This window comes from Diabrotica undecimpunctata, chromosome 2, assembly GCF_040954645.1.
Source record: "Diabrotica undecimpunctata isolate CICGRU chromosome 2, icDiaUnde3, whole genome shotgun sequence".
Taxonomy (NCBI): Eukaryota; Metazoa; Arthropoda; class Insecta; order Coleoptera; family Chrysomelidae; genus Diabrotica; species Diabrotica undecimpunctata.
The window spans coordinates 154,019,292-154,043,175 of record NC_092804.1 but is presented as its reverse complement, the minus strand read 5'-3'; the positions used below and the strand labels follow the sequence as shown (position 1 = coordinate 154,043,175).

Sequence of the window (23,884 nt, the reverse complement as noted above, 5' to 3'; positions counted from 1 at the left end):
TTAAAATACATTATCCATTATACAGTTTTATTTGTTCAGCTGAATAATTATTTTACTGTGTTACCTAAAGCCTAATCCAATTATGGTTTTCCTTAATGATTCCTTTCACCCTGGAAATCACATTTCTTTGTTCTTTAGTTTTTGATAAATATCTTTAATAAATAAAAATAGGTAATATATTTGAAAAGTAAATATTGTTTTCTAAGTAAGTAAAATTGTAAGGAATTGCATCTACCGTTTTTGTTAAAAATGTATCTATATCAGTGTTTTTACTTGAAAACTTTGATTTCGTTCTAGATGGGTACAAACAAACAATTGTTTTATAATTTTACTTACTCTATTTTATTTACGATGACAAAATTTTTTATCGTAAATTAAACTATTTACCATTAATTAAACTATTTACCATTAATTGTAGGTGATCTTTTCTTGATGGTGTAGAAGTCGTATATAACATTTTTGATATTTGTTATTATTAAATAACTATTATTAATAACTAAACTTAACACACTATAAATACACTAAATGACTTAATAATTTACTAATTACTACTACCAATATACTAAGCACTAATCTAAAATAAAATAATAAAATATCCAACACGATCAAATCAACAAGTCAAACACTCTCTGCGATACACAACTACGACACTGGCAAACAGCAAACTGGCCGTTTCCATGGTAACACTAGTAAACAAGAATCACTGCGCATCGTCGAGTTGTGAGTCATATTCCCAAACTAAACTTTGTCGGACTTTACGAACAAGCTGAATTTTTCTGAGAATGTCAATTTCGGGATCCCAAAAAATATGCATAATAGTTTACCACTCCTATCCCCGGCTTCGCCCTAAAACCCCCTCTCACATGGGGGGAAAATCGATTTAACAAGAATCTGTACGCTGTAGAAAATGAAGTCATTTCATTTTATCAAAAATTTCGCATTTTACCTCAAATGAAATCAGTTTTTATAAAGGTGTTAAATAAATAAACGTTGCGCGATTTTTGCCATTTTCTATGATTCTCATAAGATCAATAAAATTTATCACTTTCATTGACCGGTTACTATGGAATTTCCATTATTACAGCCTAATCTTCAAAACCTATATTGTTCTGAAGCTATTTTCTTCTGACATCTTAATGAAATTACTATTTTATAATAACAAAAGCTGACAAAAGAAATTGTCTTCTAATCATGTACAATACAGATTACGTTAACAAACTAGAATCTTTTCTATCCAACAACTTATTTATTCCAATTAAAACAAAAATCCAATGAACAAACTTATAAGTGACCTAAAATTTTCAAACATTTCTAATTCTAAAAATTATGGGTCTTCCAACAATTCATAAAGTTAATGTTGCAATAAGAGCCGTAGTTAGTTTTGTCAATATTCCACTAGCAAAACTTATCAACACTCTTCTCCAAGATTAATTAATTAAGATTAACTAATTAATTACACTCCCAAATATACTGTCACCAACGCTTTAGATTTAACTTCAAAAATTTCTTCAATTACTCTTCCAAATAACTTTACTATTGTCTCTTTCTATGTAACAAATCTTTTCCCTAATGTTCCCAGATTAGGCACCATTCCAATCATCAATAATTTCTTACTCGCAAAAACCAACGACCTCAATAATTCTCTACTCCAATTCTGCCTTTCCCAAGATTTGTTTATCTTTGACGATAAAATTTATACACAACCAGAAGGTTTAGCAATGGGAAATCCACTCTCCCTCCTACTTGCAGATCTTTTTCTTGACTCTCTTGAAAATACTTTTGTTCATTCCCAACCACAAATAATCTTCATCATCATCCAGCCTTCATTTATCACGTCCACTGCTGGATATAGGCCTCCCTTAAACTCTTCCATTCTTTACGATTTTGTGCTTTTTGTTATCAATTTTTGGTGATACGTCTGATATCGTCAGCCCAACGTGTAGGTTGTCTTCGTCTACTACGTTTGTCTACTCTTGGCCTCCAATGTGTAATTTTACTCGTCCATCGTGAGTCATGCATTCTCGCTACATGGCCTGCCCAATTCCATTTAAGTTCCGCTATGCGTTCCACAACATCAGCAATACTCGTCCTTCTTCGCAGATCTTCGTTTCTTATTCGGTCCCGCAACGTCACTCGGAGAGCGAGTGAGTGACAAATAATCTTATAGTGTAGATATGTATAGTGCAGAAGTGTGGACGCTGAAAGTTTCGATCATGAACAAAATTGAAGCATTGGAAATGTGGGTTCATAGACGAATGCTAAAGATACCTTGGACAGCAAGGAAAACTAATGAAGAAGTACTAACGAGCGTCAACAAAGATATAGAACTGCTAAAGACTGTTAAACATCGAAAAATGTCTTATCTGGGACATATAGTAAGGGGAAGTCGATATAAAATATTATAACTGATCCTTAAAGGCAAAATAGAGGGCCGTAGAGGTGTAGGAAGAAAACAAGTTTCTTGGTTAAAAATCATTCGAGAATAGACACAGATATCAAATGCAGGAGAATTATTCCATATTGCAGAAGATCGAGAAGCCTTCGCAATGGTGATCGCCAACGTCGGATAATTCTGATATGGCACGCGAAGACGAAGAAGTAGATATGTAGATGATATTTTAGCCTTTATAGAAGGAGTTATTAAATACATCCTGCAATTAATTTTAGCTTGGAGTTAGACAATAACAACATTATCAACTTTTTAGATCTAACCATTAAAATTAATTCTTTCTCTTCTTGTTCTACATTAGAATATGATAAAGAAATCGCAATTATTAAACAAATAGCAAAGAACAACGGTTTTCTTCCTTCTACTGTAGATAATATCATTAAAATATCAATACTCAAAAATATACTAAACCAATCTTTTAATGTATAAAACAAATTTAACACTACATCCATTTATAGATCTTTATCTTATTTAGGACCCATATTAAGAGTACTTTGTAATAAAATCAGTAACTTACACATCTCTTTTAAAACCAAACACATTAAGTCCATTTTTAACAAAACTAAGGAGAAAATTGATGAACAAAACAAAAGAGGTATTTACAAATTGTCTTGGGGTGATTGTAACGTGACTTATGTGGGTCGAACAATGCGAACTCTGGCTCAAAGAATCAAAGAACATTAAATTTAATAATCATTCATTTTCTCCTGCCAAAAACAGTAAAATTTTACATAACATCCCAAATAAAAATTTTAGACTTATGAACCTGTTAGAAAACTTTGAGATATCCAAAGAAATGAAACTGAACCCTGATTGTTGCTTCTCACAAATCAATCTCAATTGCAATTATAAACCTTTTTTTAAATTATTGTGGGAGACTTTAGAGGAAGAATAGTGACCTCATGCAATCTTAATAAAATTTAGCCTACTTTTTTAATTTCCATTACTAATTTATAACAATTTATTTGTAATAAATCATCAAGTTATTCTTCATTGAAAAAGAAAAATTTTCAATTTTTACTTAAAATTCTTACAATTCCAATCAAGAGATACAATTTTTTTAATAGACTTGGCATAATACTTTAAACATTGCAATCTAGTTTCTTCTTTGTCTTTGTCAAAAATAATTTGTTTTGGGGTTTTTTTTCATTGAACCTACTTTGACCTTCAGTCAAGTTTCAACATATTAATTATTCTAAATGATGCTATGAAAACCAAGATTTAAAAAAACTTAAAAGTGAAACTGGAACAAACCATGAAGTGGAGATATCCAGGAGTGGCTAGTATACCTGTTGAATACAAAGCACGTGGTGTTCGTGTGTATTAAGGTATAAAAAATGCTTATTAAAAGCTTAAAAATTTTTTATTTTAAAGAAGATCTTTTCGGCATTAAATCATTCCATCATCAGTTTAATAAAAAATTGTTAAAAAAACATTGTATGGCCACATAAAAACATTGGAAGGACATCCGTATTAAAAAATAATCCTCATGGTATTTATCAAGGTAAATGCAATAGACTGTTAACTTGTTGATTATTAAAAACTGAAAATGGGGGCATCTTACATGACCCCCTGTAGCTGGTGAGGTTTTATCGACTTCCATTACCGTCTTGGGCTAACTGAGTTAGCCCAAAACTCCAGCACAGATCAGAGGTATTGTAAGTCAACATTTTTGTGGTCCCAAAATTGACATTCTCAGCAAAATTCAGCTTGTTCGTATGTTTTTAGAGGTCAAACCTCTAACGACTGGACTATTAAGTTTTACAGAGATTGAATGTTTTGACGAATGGCCAGTGTTTCTAACGCAATTTCTAAAGGCGTAGACAAAAGGATTTTTATTCTAAATCTTTATTGCTATACTTCAGCTTACAGACAGTTTCTCTGACCTATTTAGTTATTGACAGGTTGTTACAGGGTGGATAAAATTTTGAACCTTTCTTTTAATTTATGTACTTTTTTTAACCGCACAGCTAAAAATGAAATATGAATATAAGCTTTAGAATGGACAACTTCGTGTGCCTCTGAGATCAGTAAGTTAATCAAAACCTTTTGGAGTTGGAACTTTGGTTTCTGGAATAAGTTGTGGTCTAAGATTCACATTCTGTTTAAATTTAAACTATGTCCTCTATAATTACAGTGGTTGGGTGTTTCTGAATTTCGCTAGCATCTGAAAATCCGTGATTGTAGCGTGATGTTCAGTCAGTTTGTTTAGTCGAACAAATTTTTATACCATGTTTTTTGTTTCAACGTATACTAATTATAGTGAATGCAAACAATCGTTTTCTTGGATCTTTGCCTCTTGAGACTTTCTTCTGTGTTAACATTCTAACCTAAAAGTTTTGCAAGTAAGGGTGTGTAGATATATGGGTGAAACACGGGGATTTAAAGCATGAAAATTAATACGAGATCTCAAATTTTTTTCTCAAAATACAATGTTTTCTATTTTGAGAACGATTTCGAAAATAAACTTATTTTAAAGAAAAAATGTGGCTTTTTCCCAGTAAAAATATTAAATTGTATTTAGATGTCACAAAAAACTATTCAGCTTAAGAAGAATATCTTTAAATCAACCTACAATTTATGAAACAAAGAGGAATCAACATATCTGATACTGTTTAAAGTTATTAAAAGAAAAAAAGATTAAATACTTCTTGTGTAGTGGTTTGTGAAAAAAGTCTAATTTCATTCTCTGTTCCCACAAAATAAACACCTTGAAAATTTATCATATTTTATTTAATTTTTTTTTATTTTTTATATAACTTAATCATATGTACTTAGGTAACACAGTCAAAAACTCTTCCATAAATTAAACTTACCGTTCAGTTCCCTCCCCAGCGCCCCTCTCCCAGACATCAAAACACGAGCGACATAATGTTTATAAACACTTAATTATGGACGGGGGGCGCCGTTTGGCGTTCAATCTCTTCAAGGCTTAGAAGATTTTGCGACAGACTGCTGGTACTTGGTAGTTCACCTCCTCTGGCACGTTCCAATAAGTCGGGAGAGAACCAACGGGCCAACTGGTTTACTGTCGATGTAGTGGAAGTGGTAGCGCTAGATGTTGGACGTCCTCCATCTGATTCTAGGCCTGCCTTGGAGGACCTATTAGCTGCCAAATATGAAAAATGTGTTAAAAATAAGGTACGATAAGACATGTTCTGATTGGATTTTACTGTTTTACAATTATTATATAGTTTTGTAAAATTCTATTGGATGGAAATAATTTTCCACCCAATACTGACCAAAGAGGAAACGAGAGAATAGGAATGATAATAACAAAAGAGATAGACCAAAAAGATTAACAGAACAAATCCGTAAAACCTAGAATAATGACCATAACTTTACGAATGGAAGGAATAATAACCTTAATACAAGTTATATTTATGGCAAAAATGTTACCTAATGTCATCCCCTCTTTCTAAACACACACACAACCTTAATACAAATCTACGCGCCAGTAGAAAGAACACCGGAAGACGAAACATTGAAATTTTACATATGCTTACAAAATTTACTAGACAACGAGAGAGAAGAGACAGAAAACATAGTAATCATGGGAGACTGGAATAAAAGAGTAGACAGGGACATTAACAGAGATCTGAGATGCCTGGGAAAATATAACGAATAGTAGCAAAAATGTATGGAATGAAAATAATAGACTTTTGCAGAAGAAATGACACTATTTCAAAGAAAGCACAAAAACATCCGTTGCTTTCATTGACCTATCAGCTGCATACGATATTGTCTGGAGACAAGGACTAATCTGCAAACTAATCCGTGCCATCCCGTGTCAAAAGGTAACTAAACACATTGATAGCATGCCCACCGACAGACCTTTTCAAATCACAATGGGCAACTTTAAAAGTGTTCAAATGAAGCTCAACAATGGACTGCCACAGGGATCTGTTTTGGCACCCTTACTGTTTAATTTACACATCGCGGATCTACCTGGGACAACTTCGCAGAAATTTATCTACGCTGACGACTGGGCCATTGGAGCAAGACATAATAAGATGGATATTACAGAAATAATACTAACAGATGACTTGCCGTTATGGGAGAATACTTTCGCAAATGGAGTTTTTCGGTTTTCGTTGCCCAACGCAACGCTGCGTTGGGCAACGAAAACCGAAGTGTGCTGTTTCCAATTAAATAATGCCCGAGCCAACAAAAAACTCTCCGTTCACTTTGAAAACAAACTGCTCACTCATAACTCAACACCAAAATATCTTGGAGTGACTCAGGAAAGAACATTACGTTTTAAAGAACACCTACAAAGAACTCCTCATAAAGATGGGGAAATTCTTCTGCAACAGAGATATAAGCATCTCTCTCCGATTAAGAATGCTAAGGGGCTACGTATATAACACGCTATTATACGGTGTAGAGGCCTGGACTCTCAAGCAGAACAATATAAAAAATATTGAAAGTTTCGAGATGTGATGCTACCGTCGAATGCTGTTGGGTTGAAAGAGTTACAAACTTTGAAGTAATGCGAAGGATAGGAAAAGACCCAGAAATTTTGAAAACGATCAAACGACGAAAACTCGAATATCTGGGTCACCTGATGAGAGGACATAAATACGCATTACTTCAAAATATAATGCAAGGGAAAATAGAAGGAAAACGGAATCCAGGCCGTAGAAGAATGTCATGGTTGCGTAATTTGAGAGAGTGGTTTGGCTGTACCACTAATGAACTCTTTAGGTCAGCTGTAAACAAGGTCAGGATAGCCTTGATGATTTTCAATCTCCGATAGGAGTGGCACAAGAAGAAGAAGATAAAGAACGGCAGAAAAACTGAAAACGCGAAATAATATAGTCCAAAACCTATGTGGCACCAGATGGGGGTCCTCAGCCTCTGTACTCAGATCATCCGCTCTCGGGCTTTTATACTCGGCGGCTGAATAGGCTGCGAAGAAATCACTCTCTTCTCAGAGAATATGGAAAAAGCGAGGCTAACCATCAACTACCCATCCAATATGATAAGCTTGATATCGAAATAAACAAACTGCGCACCACATATCCTCCATTGTTAAGAGCCATCTCCTTACATCAGGAACATTTCAACCTCAACAAAGCTTGGAGAAGACAACGGGACAACGCGACTCACCACAAAAAGCACAGCAAATGGCCTGTATCGATCAGAAACCGCCAGGCTTTGAACTAACGCGCAATACATGGACAACGCTAAACAGAATAAGAACAAGCAGCGGTAGATGTGCTGACAGCTTATATAGATGGGGAAAAGCCCTTACTTCTGAGTTTGACTGTGGTGCGCAACGACAGACTGTCCTTCACATTGTTTAAGAATGCCCCCGAAGGTGATTCCCTGAAGTTTTCGATGAATTCCTGAATGCGACCAAAAATGTTTTACATTATATTAATAATACATTAGCCGTTCGTTTGTAATTCTCCATGTAACTTTTTATATTGATTTTTAATTATGTGTTCTTATTGTGTGCCATACGATAAATAAATAAATAAGGAAACACACTTCTAGAATGTACAAAAAAAACCAATGAGAAACGAAATGGTGGAACTAAAACATTAATGATTTGGTAAAGAAAAAGAATTGCATGGAAAACATTAATGTAAACTGCAGATCAGAGACAGAGAAGAATAGAACAGTAGAAGTAAGGAAGTGAAACAGGCAGTTAAGAAAGCGAAAAGAGAGAGTTGAAAAGAAAATAACGGGGGAGTATAGAATCGATAACAGAAAATTCTGGACAGGAGAGTCAAAAACAACTAATGGCCGAAAGAGAGGAAGTACTAAAAATATAAAAAGAATTCTACCAAGAAAATTTTACGAATCACAAAATGAAGCGGAATACATTCAAGAGGAATATTCAGATGACAATCTACAAATAGGACAAGAAGAAGTGGAAGAAGCAGTATGAACCATTAAAGTAGGAAAAGCTTACGGAGAAGAAAACTTAGCAACAGAAATGATAAAATGACTTTGTGGGGTGATTGGTCCACGGAATTCGCAACATTTTAAAGTGAGAAAGAAATAGAATGGTTAAGGACTATACTAAAATAAGCGTGGAGAATAGAGACGATCTCTAAAAGTTAGGAAAACAATTTAATAATAGCCACTTATAAAAAGAGAGGTCAAACATAATGCACAAGTATGCTTTAAGCTATATACAAAAAATTCAGAAACAGATTATGAAATTACATTTGGGAGATACAGAAGATATACAAGCAGCATTTAGACCAGGAAGATGAGTAGTGAGAAGGGTAATACAAAGAAGATTGGAGGAGGGCGAAGAACTCTTTCTAGCCTTTATGGACCTCAGAGCAGTTTTTGACACGTAAATAGGGTGGAAATATGGAGTTACTTGGAAGAGTTCCAGGAAAACTAATAGCAGCAATTACATACACCCATAAGACAGTAAAAGCGAAAGTACAGGAAAGAGATCAGAGGAATTTGAGGAAAGTTGTCGGTAGTTGAGTGCTTTTCTCTAAATCCAAATTGGTGAGTTGGTACCAATTTATTTTCCTCTATGGTAGGTTTTATTATTTTAAGAACTATTTTTTCATATGATTTTGAAATAATTGATAATAAAGAGATAGGTCTATAAAATGTGATTTCATGTGGCGGTATTAGAATCATAATCATTTCTGCTGCTTTCCATATCTTGGGTACATATTTTAACCTAAATTTAGCATTAAACAGGTGTGTAAGTTTAATTATGGCTTTTTTGTTCATTGCTTTAATATCTCTCCAGTTATCATAATATAATTTTGTATTCTTTTCCTATTACGTTGTAATTAATTCAATATGTTTCAGTTTAGACATTTTTTTGAGGTTTTACTGTGAATACTTAAAAGTAACTTTGTCATCGGTATAAGGCATCGCTAATTTTTAACATCGTTTGAGAAATATATTGAGCGAACAAAAAATTCTATCAAAAAACAAAACACATTTGTAGAAAAAAAAATTGTCATTTCTTTTTTAGGTCACGGCATAATCAAACAAACCCCAAATAAAAATAAATAAAAATTAAATAAAAAAAAAATGTTTTATTACCTGGGTGTTGGTTACTAAAGAACTGCCAATTGCCCCCACCCATATGTTGGTGACTATTTGGTTGTTGCTGTTGCTGCTGGAATGACATTTGTGGTACATTTTGCTGCTGCTGCTGATTTGCCGGTCTGTGTTGATGCTGCGCTCGCAATTGCTGTTGAGTAAACTGTTGGTTAGAAGAGTATTGTTGGGTATTGTACTGTGACTGAGGAACACCTTGATTGGATGTAAACTGGGGACCACCCATCACTTGCGGGTTTAATGCTTTTCTCTGTTGTTGCTGCTGCTGCTGTTGCTGGAACGCTAACTGCTGCTGTGCCCTTTGTTGTAAGACTTGCTGTTGTTGAGGATTCTGTTGTCCATGCTGTCCAAAGAACTGCTCGCTTAAGGGTAGTTGGAAATTGCTGTTAGCCTTTACAATGGGACGGCCTAAAACACATCATTAATGTAGAGACAGCACGCACACGGAGAACATACCCCGTCAAACACATGGAAAAATGTATATTGGACGAAAACGTGCTAATAGGGCTGAAGTACTGAGGAAAACAAGCGGGAATCAGCTAAGAGTCATAACAGACTTCCTTACTGGACATGCGCTAGGAACACTTGCATACAATGGGATTATTTGATGAGAGTCTTCGGCTGCAGACTCTAGCAGAGAACCTGAAACAGTCAACAATATCTTGAATGACTGCGAGACCATAGAACGCAGGCGGCAAGACTTTTAGAGACTACAAGTGACTCCAAAAACATATGGCACCCATCCACTAGACCCGCACGAGCTGGTACAGGGTTTCAGAATGCTGGAATGGTATCATGAAGAAATTGAAGATGTAAAATATGCCAATAGCACGAAAATATGCAATAAACAAAATTATGTTTTAAATTTAATGAAAGTCTATTTTGCATCACTTGGAATTGAAATGAAAGGTGTACATTGTAAATATTATTTAGAATCTGTGGTGGCACGACAAGAAGAAAAAGGTCGAGAAAAATCAACTAGAGTATAATATAATAAAGTGTACCTTGATGTTTTGTGTATTGTGCACTGGTATTCCACTGCTGAACTTGCGGCTGTGGCGGTTGAGGTCTCATCCCAGTTAATGGTCGCCCTGGAGGTATTTTCCCTTCAATATTCACCTTGTTTTCTTTACCTGAAATTAAATGTCACGTATTAATAAAATAACGATACCAAATACTTTGAAAAACGATAGAGTTACCTATAGTCTATCCAACGAGAAAGGATAGCGGGCCAAAACAACAAGGCCTTGTCAAATTTATCAGGACCGGATTTTAACGTTTGCTAATAAGTACCAATAGCACAACCCGCGCAAGCAACTGAGAATATAGTCTGCTTTTATATTTATTAAGAAGGTGGCCACTCTGTATGCTATATATATTTTACACTGTTTACAGTTTTGCGGTCTAGTTTATAATTTTACAAACAATGTCGAGTTCTACAGATCCGGCGGAGGAATTTACTCCAAAAAAAAAATGGTCAAAATTACGTGCATTTAGTAGTACAGAAAAAAGCGCTATTTATACATCAACAATGGAATCGCCTCCTGAAGCTTTAATATCGAAAATAGTTAGACAGACGTTAGACGGCGTCTGCCAGGGAAGTAGGTGAATCTTTTATGTACAGAATTATTAGGGAAAAGTACAGAAGGATTTTCTTCACCGAAAAATGCCCAGAAAAGTCATACTGGACAAAATGGTCGATTTTTACAAAACTACTACACGACAAATTGTATGAATATCAATTTTTTTTTTTTGAAACGATACCTATCGACAAAGTTCTTGTAGCTGTTAACGACGACGAATTTTTTCCAAATTTTAAAGGAAGTACTTTTCATAAACTTATAAAATCGTTAGATTTTAAATAAGTACGTAGGGGTAGAAGCAGTGCTTTATTAGAACCAGAATAGATTATTTTATGGAGAAGAAATTTTTTAAAATCCATTAAAAAAATTCGGGAGGAAAACAGGAAAATGTATTATTTACCTGAAACGTGGGCAGGCGTTTTTGTCAGGTCTCTCAGCAGATCTCAAAAATCCATCGGGCAAGGGAAAAATACTAATTATGCCACATATTGGTAGTGAAACAGGTATTGTAGAAGGTAGCCTGTGGATGTTCGCATCAAAAAGAGTGGCGACTATTACGAGGAAATGAACTCCGCCACCTTCGAAAAGTGGTTTACAAATATTTTGCCACTTTTAGAAAACAACTGTGTAATAGTTCTCGATAATACTATTTTCGCTGTCCCTATATACTTTATATACTGATATTAGGATCAAGCCAGCTTTGCTCTATGCAAGGTTTCTATCCTCGCTGAGATAGCTTTAAAACACCTGCGTTATTCTTTGACAGATGTACCGCCTTAGTCAAACTGCCCTCAGTCTGGAGGTAGGTTGACTTTCGAAATGCAGCAACGGATACTAATCGAATACTTGCCCGAAAGGCAAGCCTGATCGATATCACGAAACCAATGAATGACCTTTCACCTTCCGAGTAACTAAAGAAACAATAAAACTTTTTTTTTGTTCTGAAGCTATTTTCTTGTGGTATTTTAAAGTAATTACTATTTAAATTGGAATAAGCCACAATTAAAGGTTAAAGTACGTTTATTGACGTTTCAATTTCCACTTCGAAAATCTCAAAATACAATGTTTGTATTTTGAGAACGATTTTGCCATTGCAAACGAGGCTGCCATTGATCATTAATGACGGTGGTTCGTCTCACGGGGCAAAGTCGTTCTTCTAATTCAAGACAATGATTACGATTTGCACTGTATGGCCGTCTTGATTGAGCCTCAGGATTTGAATGACTTTTTCCAGCCCAGTGTTCGACCTGTTCTAGCTCCCTGACTGTTGTATTATTTTCATGCAATTTACGACGAATGTGACCTACGTCGTTACCATTCCAACATCTGGGTTCAAGTCTCTTCGGCATCATGTTACGAACTACTTTCCGTACGATTTCTTCCAGACGTTTATCGTTTTGTACGTCGATCTCTTCAGAGGTTCGTACTCGATAGCTCCGTGAAGATCGACTAGCTGTCTCGTGTTCCAAGGCAATGGCGAGCGCTTCATCTAAAACTTTCGGTCTTGCTAGTCGTAAAGCTTTCTGTAGTTCACTGTCTCTCAACCCATTGATGAAGGTATCTACAGCAATTTCTTCCAATATGTTGTCTTGTGCCTCTGGATAGGCCAACAGCGCTATACGAGCAACATCTGCTCCAAATTCTTGCAAACTCTCACTTGCTCGTTGGATTCTACTTCTTATTTGTACTTTGTAGACTTTGTAGATGGGCATCTCCGTAACGTTTGTCTAGTCGAGTGACCAAGGTCTGGTAACATTTTTCTTGACCCTTAGGAATCGATCTTAGGATATCCGCAGCATCACCTCGTAAAACAGCAGTCAAGGAGACAGCTGTTTCATGTTCTGTCCAATGATTGGCTGTCGCAATAGCTTCAAATTATGTAAGGTATATGGACCAAGAAGACTTTCCATCAAATGGTAGCAATTTGAATAGCATATGATGTGTCGTTTCGTCTCTAGGTGATTCTTCTTTCACTACCGGATCTAAGGCTACTGTATTAACTGGTAGTAGCACTTTTGTATTGGTTATCATGCTCTCTCTAACTGTTTGATTTTATCTTCTACTTTATCGAATGTTTTAGAGACTTCTTCAAACTTCTCACTGTTCTGAATACATACTTCGTCGAATCTTCTAGACATATTTTCGAATTTCTCGTCGTTTTGTCTAGCTGTTTCTTTAATAATTTGAGAAGTTTCATCGAATCTTTTGGAAACATTCTCGAATTTATCATCATTTTTTTAGAAGTTTATTCAATCATTTGCGAGACGTTTTCAAATTTCTCATTCATCTTTGTTAAAACTGTTTCTCCTGCTGATTGAAACTGGAATGTCTCTGGGTCATCTCCATTCTTGTTAATAACATTCTTCAGTCGTTCTTGGAGGATTTTCTTGGACACGCTGCAGTCTTCATCGCGTTCTTCTAGTTGCTCATGCAACTGTTTTACTGAAAGTTCTACTAGCAGCATCTTTGGTCAGGCACACACGTACTTTTTAAATGTTCTTTCGTACAAAGATCACTACCGAACTACGCGGATGTTCCCGACGAATAATACTTTTCAAAAGTTCAAAAGTCTTTTTCAAAAATCAGTGCTGAATTTATTTTTTTTTTAATCTCACACCGTGACACCAACTGTAGCGTATTTAAATAAAACGAGCGGTTCGAATTTATATAAATATATTTATTTATAAGTTTACAGTTCGATAGTATCTTAACAACTCCACTAACTCATAACATCGTTACATATATATATACCAAAAGTATTATTCTAGAATCATCTTGAGTAGTCCCACCTCTAATTCGTTGTTTGATGGTCGATCCTCCCATGCGTTCGAGACATCTGTCGAAAGATCTCGATTCCTTTTCGAGATGCAACCTTTACATGGCCACGCTGAATGCATGTTCGTAAAAATATATTTATTAAGAAAATATCCCTTTTTAAAAATTTGCACTTTCAGAATGGCTCCTGAAAAACTGTACTATTTTTAGAGTTTTTTTTGCATAGAACTTTGGAACAAGGATATGGACGTGTCACTTAAATATTATAAATACTTAAGTTTACACTAATAAAAATACATTGCAAACGAATCACCACAAATTGTCAGTAGTATTTGGATAGCTCTACTGAAATAAATGTATGAAATAAACTGATTAGTATGTCTTATTGCTACAATACAGTAAAATAATAAAAAAATGTTATTGATCTTCATAAAAAACAATACCTTCATCTTTTTCAGCAGTCATTTTTCTTAATACAGAAGTAGGTGTAAAAGCCAGTGGAGTAGGAGAGGTAACATTTTTTGTAGGAGCTTGATTTAAGCCATTACTTGGACTCTGTCCCCTTTGCAATTCTTGCTTCTTTCGATAGTTCTCCTGCTGTTCTTCGAGCTTTTTCTTTATCAACGCTCTCTGTAGAATGTTCTGAGTGTGGACTTGCAATTCTCTAGGGGATGGAATTCTTTGATGCATAGCTATATAAGAAAAGAAAGTAGTTAAAAAATCATGTAATAAAAAATGTAAAATAACATGGCATTGCAAGTAATTTACATTTTTAAATAATATGACATTGCAAGTAATTTACATTTTTATTTAAATGGTTAATTTTTTGTTTATACGTATGTTTTTTTAAATAAATTATTGTTATATTGAGATACGAAATTATGTCTCCTATATCTTATTAAGTGTGAAAATGTCATTGTCTGTATACCAGTTTGTGCTATCACTCATGAAGGAGAAGTCCTAGTATTGGTAATACGTTTCTCTTTGTTCGAAGAAGAACCTTAATACATTTGATATAAATGGGTCAAATGTCACTAAAGTTACAGATAACTCCAAATATAGAAGACATAGTGTCTTAAAACTTGTTTTATCAATCTTTTACGACATAAACACGCAGTGTGCCATAATTTGAAGTCAAAAGATATAGAATATGCAAAAATACACATCCGATATCGTCGAATTACATCGGATCCACAAAAATTGTCAATTGCGAGTATATTTTGCAGGTTAAAACTGCACGTCCTTGGATACTTTGTTGTATTACTTAGTAACTAGTTGAATATAATATTTATTATTATTTTTTAAATCTTCCACTTTAATCTTTATATCATTAAGTGCACAGGTTTTAGTACTCTTCTGAAACTGTTTAGCATAGTTCTTTATCCATCTCAAATTATGTATTTATTGGTCGACTATAATAGCTCCTTTATTTTTAATGATGTTATCTTCTAAACTATTAAAAGTATTCTAAATAAAAAATTTATAAGTATGATTATATAGTAAATTGTAAAATACCTACAATATCAAAAATAGCCTAGTTAACTACTAGTGTAAAAAAATACAGTGAACGTGTGTACCACTCACCAGGTACTGTCAACGTATTGGGACTTGTAGCCAATATTGGAGACACACAGTATGCTGCATGAAACAATATATTTACTGCTTCAACAGAAAACTGATTTTTAACATGCACGCTACGAATATACATCTATAGCGGTGAAAAGAAAACAACAATGCGTGGGTGGTAGCAGGTTACAAATATATAGAAAGCTGGGCGTGCAGACACAAAGCTTGTTACATAGACAATTGTGTTGTGTGGTAGCGAGGAACAATTGCTGTACTGCCAACATTCTAAAGTAAAAAATGTAAGATAAAAATTTTAAAAATGTACTGAGCATGTTTATTTTAAGTACTTATTCATTATGTAGACTTAATTTAACTTTTCAAAATATGACAAAATTTTTTTTAAAGATTTAAGGATTGTATCGGGTAATTAATATATCAGATTGCAAATTAGATGTATGCAAATATGAATCAATTAGATGTAGAAACTTGCTCCTGACTCCAAGATATGTACAGACAATTCCGAGTTCCAACATCGAAAAGATTATAATACACATGTTCGTCCGTCTAAAGATCTGGTCTACCGACAAGGATCGATTCCACTGTAAACCGATAATCTCAACGTAAATAAGGGCTCGTGCGACAATCGTAGTGAACTACGATTGTCTAGTAAAGTCACATTGTTTTGAGCCTTTTGAATCTCGAAACTGTAAGAGATATTGTTGCCACCTTTGACTAGAAAGGATACGGCCTTAGAGGCATTTAGGCATAATCCCACTGATGGTAGCTTCGCTCCATTACCCACTCGAGTGCTTCAACCAAATGTCCAAACCTGCAGTTCCTCTCGTACTGAGCAGGATTACTATCGCAAAGACGAGTCATCAGTCACGTGAAACTAACCTGTCTCACGACGGTCTAATCCCAGCTTAAGTTCTCTGTTTATGGGTGAACAATTCAACGCTTGGCTAATTCTGCTTCGCAATGATAGGAAAAACCGACATCGAAGGATCAAAAAGCGACGTCGCTATGAACGCTTGGCCGTCACAAGCCAGTTATCCCTGTGGTAACTTTTCTGACACCTCCTGCTGTAAACTCCTCAAGTGGATCGATAGGCCGTGCTTTTGCAGTCCCTATGCATACTGAACCCGCAGTATATGCAGGTTCAGTATATGCATGCATAGGGATGATACCCATCCCTATGCATGCATATTCTTTGACAGATGTACTGTCAAACTCCCCGCCTGGCAGTGTAATCGAATCAAATCAGGCTGGAGGTAAGTTGACGCTCGAAACGAAGCACACGAACGCTAGCCGGGTATTCGAAAGGTAAGCCTTATCGAAACAACGAAACCGACGAACGGCACAATGCAACGAAGCGTCACTTCGTGTCCTTGGCTCAAGAATACCGTGACAGTCACACTTACTTACCGACTAAGTAAAGAAACGATAAGATGAAATTTATTTTTATTTTATAAAAGAATAGAAAGACAAATAGACCACATACTGTCAACCAAAGAAAAAAAAACAATGAATTTCAAGTTATGTCTAACTGCTGATTGTCATTTGTCTTTAGATATTTTTCGACCAATTAAAATTAAAGTTTGATCAAACTGACCTTGAAAAATAGAAGATCCTCTATTTTTAGAGGATTTGATCAAATATTTTACCGTCTGACATGGGCTTTATATTTTCATCAAACAGACAAGAATAGTTGTTAGAAACTCAGTTTAACTCATTATTTTAAATATAATGATGAATATTTTAAAAATTTTCATTTTGTAAATAGGAAATTTTACGATTATACATTTAAAATATAAATAAATATTATAATCATCAATAAATATATACACTTGTATATCATTTTTTAATACCAAAAATAATCTTGTTACTACTAAAATATTACATGCTCATTTACATTAATTAAAACAATACAAGTCTTACAATTTAAACTCTATTACAACAAAATTTATGAAGAATAAAAAGTTGACTTTTTTCCATACTTCGTCATTTTCTTGTAGTACAAGATCCCACTGCAGGATCACTACGTTCATAACAGAGTTAATCAAACTCACATTTTTACATACATTTAAAATTAGGAGAATACATTGATAATAGATTGTCAAAAAGTGGCCGCAAATATTTTTAATTCAATTAATAGTAATTCATTTTTGAACAAATAATTTATTTCGTTCATTTATTTTAAATAAAATACGCTTCTCATGACGTATGCATGTTTTTGTATAAAATTAAAGCTATTATGATGATATAAGGTTGCCTGAGAAATAATGGTTACAAATTAGGGTTACCAGCTGTTAATGTGATAATATGTATATTATTTTATTTTTTACTTGCATTTGTTTATTTTACCTTGGTTACGGTTACCATAAACACACTTGTTATATCCTCTGGCATAACAAGCGGTCGTTATGGCCTATAACGCCCTGTTGTATTAGAAAAAAAGCGAAGCAACTAATATTTTTTAAGTAACAATAAAACACTGAAAACTTTTTCAGTGTTTTATTGTTACATAAAATGAATTTCCATCAAGTAACGGTCGAATCCATCAAATATTTTTTAACCTTAACAATCTTTATAAATATTGAAAGTACAATTTGCGAACTTTCCTGAAGTTCCGAAATTCTCCGAGAAATCCATCACTAGAACTACTTTATGTAAAAGAAAAATTTCATCCGAAACTTTGAAAAAATTTAGAACCGGGTCCGCTACCAAAACCTTGGATTTTTTCGGGATGTATCATTTAGATTTCATTTTTAAAAACGATATTAGACGACAACAATTAGAAATATCAGCATTTTTGTTAACAATTAATATGGATTTCAAAATGGAATATTTAATCCACGCGAAATTTGGAGAATACTTTTCGGACTAAAATAATTCAAGCAGAAACGTGAACTAAACATAAAAAAGAACAAAAATTAACATAATAATTCCTGAAAGTAAGTCAATATTATGGTCTCATTTATGTCAGTTACTTTATTTTTCAATTTTGATTGACTAAATATTTTGTACTTATTGTCGTACAATGGCCTGGATTGAAGCGGCAATACATTTTCTGTTGCCTTTATTGCACTTTCTCGAATATTTTCTGGGAAATCCATAACTGAATATAAATTCAACTGACAACTACATAATATAATCAACAAACGTCAAAATATCAACAACTGTCATAGACTACTTCAAACATTTTATTTGTCGTAAACTACTAAAAATATGCATAATATATTTTGTAGCATCAGTAAAATCAAAAGTAAAAACGTCTCAATTTTAGTTTTTATATTATGTGAAGTGAAAAATAAAATCTTGTATGTACCGCTGGTGTTCCCGGATGATAAATCGAGCAACATCCATCCCTGGGGCCAGAGGCTCTCTGGCTGGATTATGTTGCTCTCCCGGCGTAATCATCTTAATAAAGTTTATTTATATAGCAAATTCTCATCTGTAAAGATAAGCACGTGTTGATATTCGCCCTCTCATTCATCAAGAGGCTATTAAATATAATTTATTGCCTTAAGCCAGACGGATTCTCATGTTACAGATCCAAACTTGCCACTCTATTTAAATTCAAATTGTATCGTGTTGCTTTTTTATTCAAAATTTTTACTTTATTATGTATCTCTCAGTTAATGAATATTTTATTTTAGCACATTTTCCTTCAATGGAACATTAAATTTTGCTCACAGTGATTAAATTTCAAGAAATTCTTACACTAATAGTTTCAAAAGTAAATATTTTTAAAAATCATATAATATACCTCAGTACGACCCTGTTTGGCTTTCACATGCTTTTGTTGACAGATGGGAATTTGTAAAACGAATTAGGTTTAACACCTTTGGTGCAGAAATAAAGAGTTTTTAGGCCCTCTACTTTTTGATGTACGTTAAACGTAAAACGTTATACTTGTCATGCGCATTGAGTAAAAAATAAGGGATTAAGTTTTTACTTAAAAATCGTTTTTGAATCCTTTCGGAAATTACGCTTTGACAAACGTAACCTATAAAACGGCAGTTCTATAACCTATTTTATTTGAATTATTTGCCATAATGGAAGAATATATTGAAAATATATTAAGACAACGAAAACACACAATCAATCACAATTTGATAAGAGGCTTAATTCGGCACAATATTTTTGATCCTTTAATAACATTTGCACCAAGACCTCATTTTGTGTTGGAAACAATTAAAGACAAATATGGTGAATTAAATTTTCGATTTAAGAAAAGGGATATTCCTCGACTAACTCGGTCTTTACGTATTCCAAATCATATGACATTCAGTTTATATGACTTTTTTTCGTTTTCTTGTGATTTAGATATATGGCATTTGACAACATTACAAATACGTAATTCCTTAATAACGTGACACTTATTTCTACCAAATTACCTTATTCGCTAATAAAGTAATCCGTTATTTTTCTGTTAATGCGCATGAACAGAATAACGTATAACGTTACTGAAATAAGGGGCTTAAAAACTCTCTAATAACTAATATATCTGTCGACGCAAGTAGTCTTTTACTCTATCTTTGATACCCTCGCGTTTTTAACAGCTGGTAACCCTAATTTGCGACCATTTTTTCTCATTCAACCTAATATCATCATATTAAGAAAAAAATTAGCTTTAATTTGATATAAAAACATGCATATGCGCCATGAGCAGCGTATTTTATTTAAAAAATAAATGAATGAAATAAATCTTGTTCAAAAATTAATTATTATTAATTGAACTGAAATATTTGCGGCCACTTTTTGACTGGCAACCTATTATCAGGGTACGATACAGTTCCTGTAAACAAACTCTGGAACGTGTTATGACAGACGAATATTAGTGTCACCTTAATAAAAGCCTTAAGAAATTTGTATGAAGGGTCAACATCACAAATAAAAAATGGAAACAGACTATCGCAAAGCTTCCTGGTTAATAAAGGTCTACATCAGGGGTGTTGTGTATCACCGACCTTGTTTAAAATATATGTTGCAAAAGCATTGAAAGAGTGGAAACGAAAATGCAGAGGCATGGGCGTAGACCTTGGAGAGATTTGCTGGTATACATTGCAGTTTGCTAATGAAGAGGTTGTTATAGCAAACGATAAAGATGATCTGGAGTACATGGCAAGGAAATTACAAGAAGAATATAGAAAGTGGGGACTAGAAATTAATACAGAAAAAACAAAATACCTACCAATAGGTACCGAACTATCGAACATCACATTAGAAAATAACGAAATCATCATGCCCTGCGACCATTACACATACCTAGGAATCGTTTTTGACACAACGGGGAAAGATGATGAAGAAATAAAGAGAAGAATAACACAATCCAGAAAAACAATAGGTTGTCTAAACAGCGTACTGTGGAGTCATGAAATAGGAAAAAGAAGAAAACACAATATCTACGAATCTCTTATTAAAAGCAGTCTATTGTACGGAGCGGAAACTTGGCGAATAACCGAAAACAACAGAAGAAAACTGGAGGCAGTAGAAATGGACGCTTTTAGAAGATCAGTAGGAGTGTCACGCAGAGAGAGAATACGTAATGATGAGATAAGACAGCGAATGGGGGTTGACGGCTCTCTAACAACAGACATAGAAAGAAAACAGCTGATATGGTACGGACACGTCCAGATGATGGATAAGTCAAGACTCCCAAAAATAATTATGCAATAGATACCACCAAACCGCAGAAAGAGAGGAAGACCCAAGAAATCTTGGAGAGAGGGAGTAACGAAGGCGATGAGCGCAAGAAATCTTAGAGAGGGCCAATGGGATGATAGAGTGTCATGGAAATTATGCATCGGACAACGTCGCAAGACGTTCTAAAACCGATTGATATATATATATATATATATATATATATATATATATATATATATATATATATATATATAACCTATTATCAATGTATTCTCCTAATTTTAAATGTATGTAAAAATGTGAGTTTGATTAACTACGTTATAAACGTAGGGATTCTGCAGTGGGATCTTAACCTATTACAGCAAAACATATTTAAATAAGAGAGGGTGTCTCAAAAAAATGGATGCCACTAAAATGTGCAGTTGTTTTAAACTGCATCACATTTTGATAGAATTAGTAAGGTATAATTTATCATCTAATGATAAATATGGAAGAAATAAAATTATAATTGCCTGGTTGGCCACCACAATCAGATTTTAGAATTTCTTAAGAAATAATGTACAGATCATGCATAAAAAAATTATCAGGATTAATTACAAAAATTCAAAATTTTATATTCAAACTTAAATATATTAACGGTGAGTATTACACCTTTTGATAACGTAAAAAATAATCTTCCTTTGCTTTGCTTAGTTCAGGTCCCGTTTTCGAATTTTTCTCAAAATTCGTGTCTGTAGGGCTTCAAACCCGCTTTGAAAAACATTTTGTTACAATATTGCTCAAATTCTTTTGGATGACCTTGAGAGATATCTCGAGAATTATCTCCCCTTGGTAATTGTGTGTCTGCCCGCATCATTCCTACAAGATCGAGCCCAATATTATTTCATCACTAAAACTTTGTCAGAAAATTTCGCTTTCGCTTTAAATTTTACTTCATTTGGATAGTTTTTAATAACAAATGTGTCAAATCCATTGTTACCTTTCATTTTAGAATCTTCCAACGGGTCAGTTATCCAGATTAATAATTTGTGCCAACTAATAAAACCAGGCTGCCAACGTCAGAGTGGGAAAAGAATTTTTAGAGGATATAGAGATACAAAGAGGAGTAAGACAAGGTTGTGTACTCTCGCCAGTATTGTTCAACTTATACTAGGAAGAAATAGTTCGAAAATCAGTACGAAGAACAACTATCAGAATAAAAGTCAACAGCAAACCAATCAACAACTAATGTAACTAGCGAAATAACTGAAATAACACTGAATTTTAGTAAACTAAATTTATGGCAATTGCAAAAACAACAATAAAAAGTAATACATATATGCAAGAGGAGTGCCGATGGAAAACAGTTAACAAATATCTGGATACGCTTGTTAATGAGAATAACGACTATATAGAAGCAATAAAGATGAGATTTGGACAAGCTAGAGCAATATTTAATACAATGAGAAAAGTGCCATACAAATAAAATTATGAATATTGCACTTATATGAATTTTCCGTGTTGCTTAATTTAATAGAGACCTGGACCTTCAAAAAAAAATTAAAGATCGGCTAGAAGCATTTGAGATGTGGACCTACAGAAGAAAAATAAATAATAGATAAAATTAAGATAAAATAGTCACAATATTTGGGTTATATGATGAGAGTAGATAAGTATGTGTTAGTACAGATGATAACAGACGTACATACAAGGAAAGAGGAGTATTTCGAAGAAGACATTTTCTTGTTAAACAAATTTAAAAAAGTAAATGCAGATCCTTAGAACAGTTCGGAGATGCAGTGTCAAAAGTGAAAGTGATCCACAAGGCGGTCACAAAATTGATCTTTAGTATTTTTGCTATAACCTTGTTTTTCCTTTTTTCTTGCTCATTACCTGGCTAGTGCCATCAATAACCTCCGTTATTGATGGCACTAGCCAGGTATATAAATTGGCGCTACTTCATATCTGGTAATGCTTTGAGTGCACACAGTGTTATTGGCTCTGTCAGTAATCATTACCTTGTCTTGGAATATTATTCTTAAACCATGTTCCTCACTTCAGGTACAGAACTCGAAATATTATTTAGTATAAAAGTGCATAATAAAAAAAAATTGAATATTTAGAATTTATCATATGTAATAAAAACTATGTTTTGCTGCAACATAAGAATATTTTCGTTGAGGAATCTGCATCACTTGTAGTACCCACATAGCTCAAATTTGCTTTTTCTGAAAGGACATGAATAAACTATAAATCATGTTATTTATTTCAAACGCTCGAAGAGAGCATGAATCTTGAAGAAAGAGGCTCATACTAGACGCCTTAGATTCAATCATTTTAATATCCTGTCAACGTTATGCTAATTAAAAATAAATGCAAATGTAGAAAACAATATAATCTTATTTTTTCTTGTATAGAGAAAGTTTTGTTCAAACACGATAATTGTATAGTAGAAAGCTACATTTTGAGACACCCTTTCAAATCAATATACCACACAACAAGGAGTTCACAATCAGGAAAGGCAACCAAACACGTGCAAGGCTATGTACACTGCGTTAAGAATACATCCAGCCCTGCAACTCACCGTTTGGGGGAAGGGGCGATACTCGCAATTGCTGTTGCTGTTGTTGCTGCTGCTGCTGAAACATGTGATGTGGCGGTACTGGACTAAGCACCCTGGGACTAGGGCCAAAACCGCCGCCCCCATGGTACTTTAATACATTTATCAACATTTCCCTATGACGAGGTTGTAGTGCTGGGTTAGCCAGCTGTTGGTAGAGATGTTGGGTGGTGATTTCACCCCGTTTCAGACCTTGATTTTAAAGTAGTA

The 23,884-nt window shown here is 34.1% G+C and overlaps 1 protein-coding gene across 3 annotated transcripts in view; it reads right to left on the bottom strand.

Annotated features, from left to right (window-relative positions):
* The window catches only part of LOC140435087 (eukaryotic translation initiation factor 4E transporter-like), a 71,761-nt gene that overhangs the window by 11,650 nt on the left and 36,227 nt on the right, over positions 1-23,884 (bottom strand). The window contains exons 9-14 of one of the 3 annotated variants that reach the window (XM_072523791.1): positions 23,639-23,866; positions 14,304-14,552; positions 10,507-10,635; positions 9,698-9,910; positions 9,485-9,635; positions 5,421-5,558 (exon numbers count right to left, since the gene is read on the bottom strand). In XM_072523791.1, the coding sequence (XP_072379892.1) occupies positions 9,538-9,635; positions 9,698-9,910; positions 10,507-10,635; positions 14,304-14,552; positions 23,639-23,866 (917 nt within the window). In that variant the 3' untranslated portion in view covers positions 5,421-5,558; positions 9,485-9,537. Of the gene's footprint in view, positions 1-5,265; positions 5,559-9,484; positions 9,911-10,506; positions 10,636-14,303; positions 14,553-23,638; positions 23,867-23,884 lie in introns of those variants that run through there. The other 2 variants (XM_072523789.1, XM_072523790.1) reach the window with 2 other exon arrangements.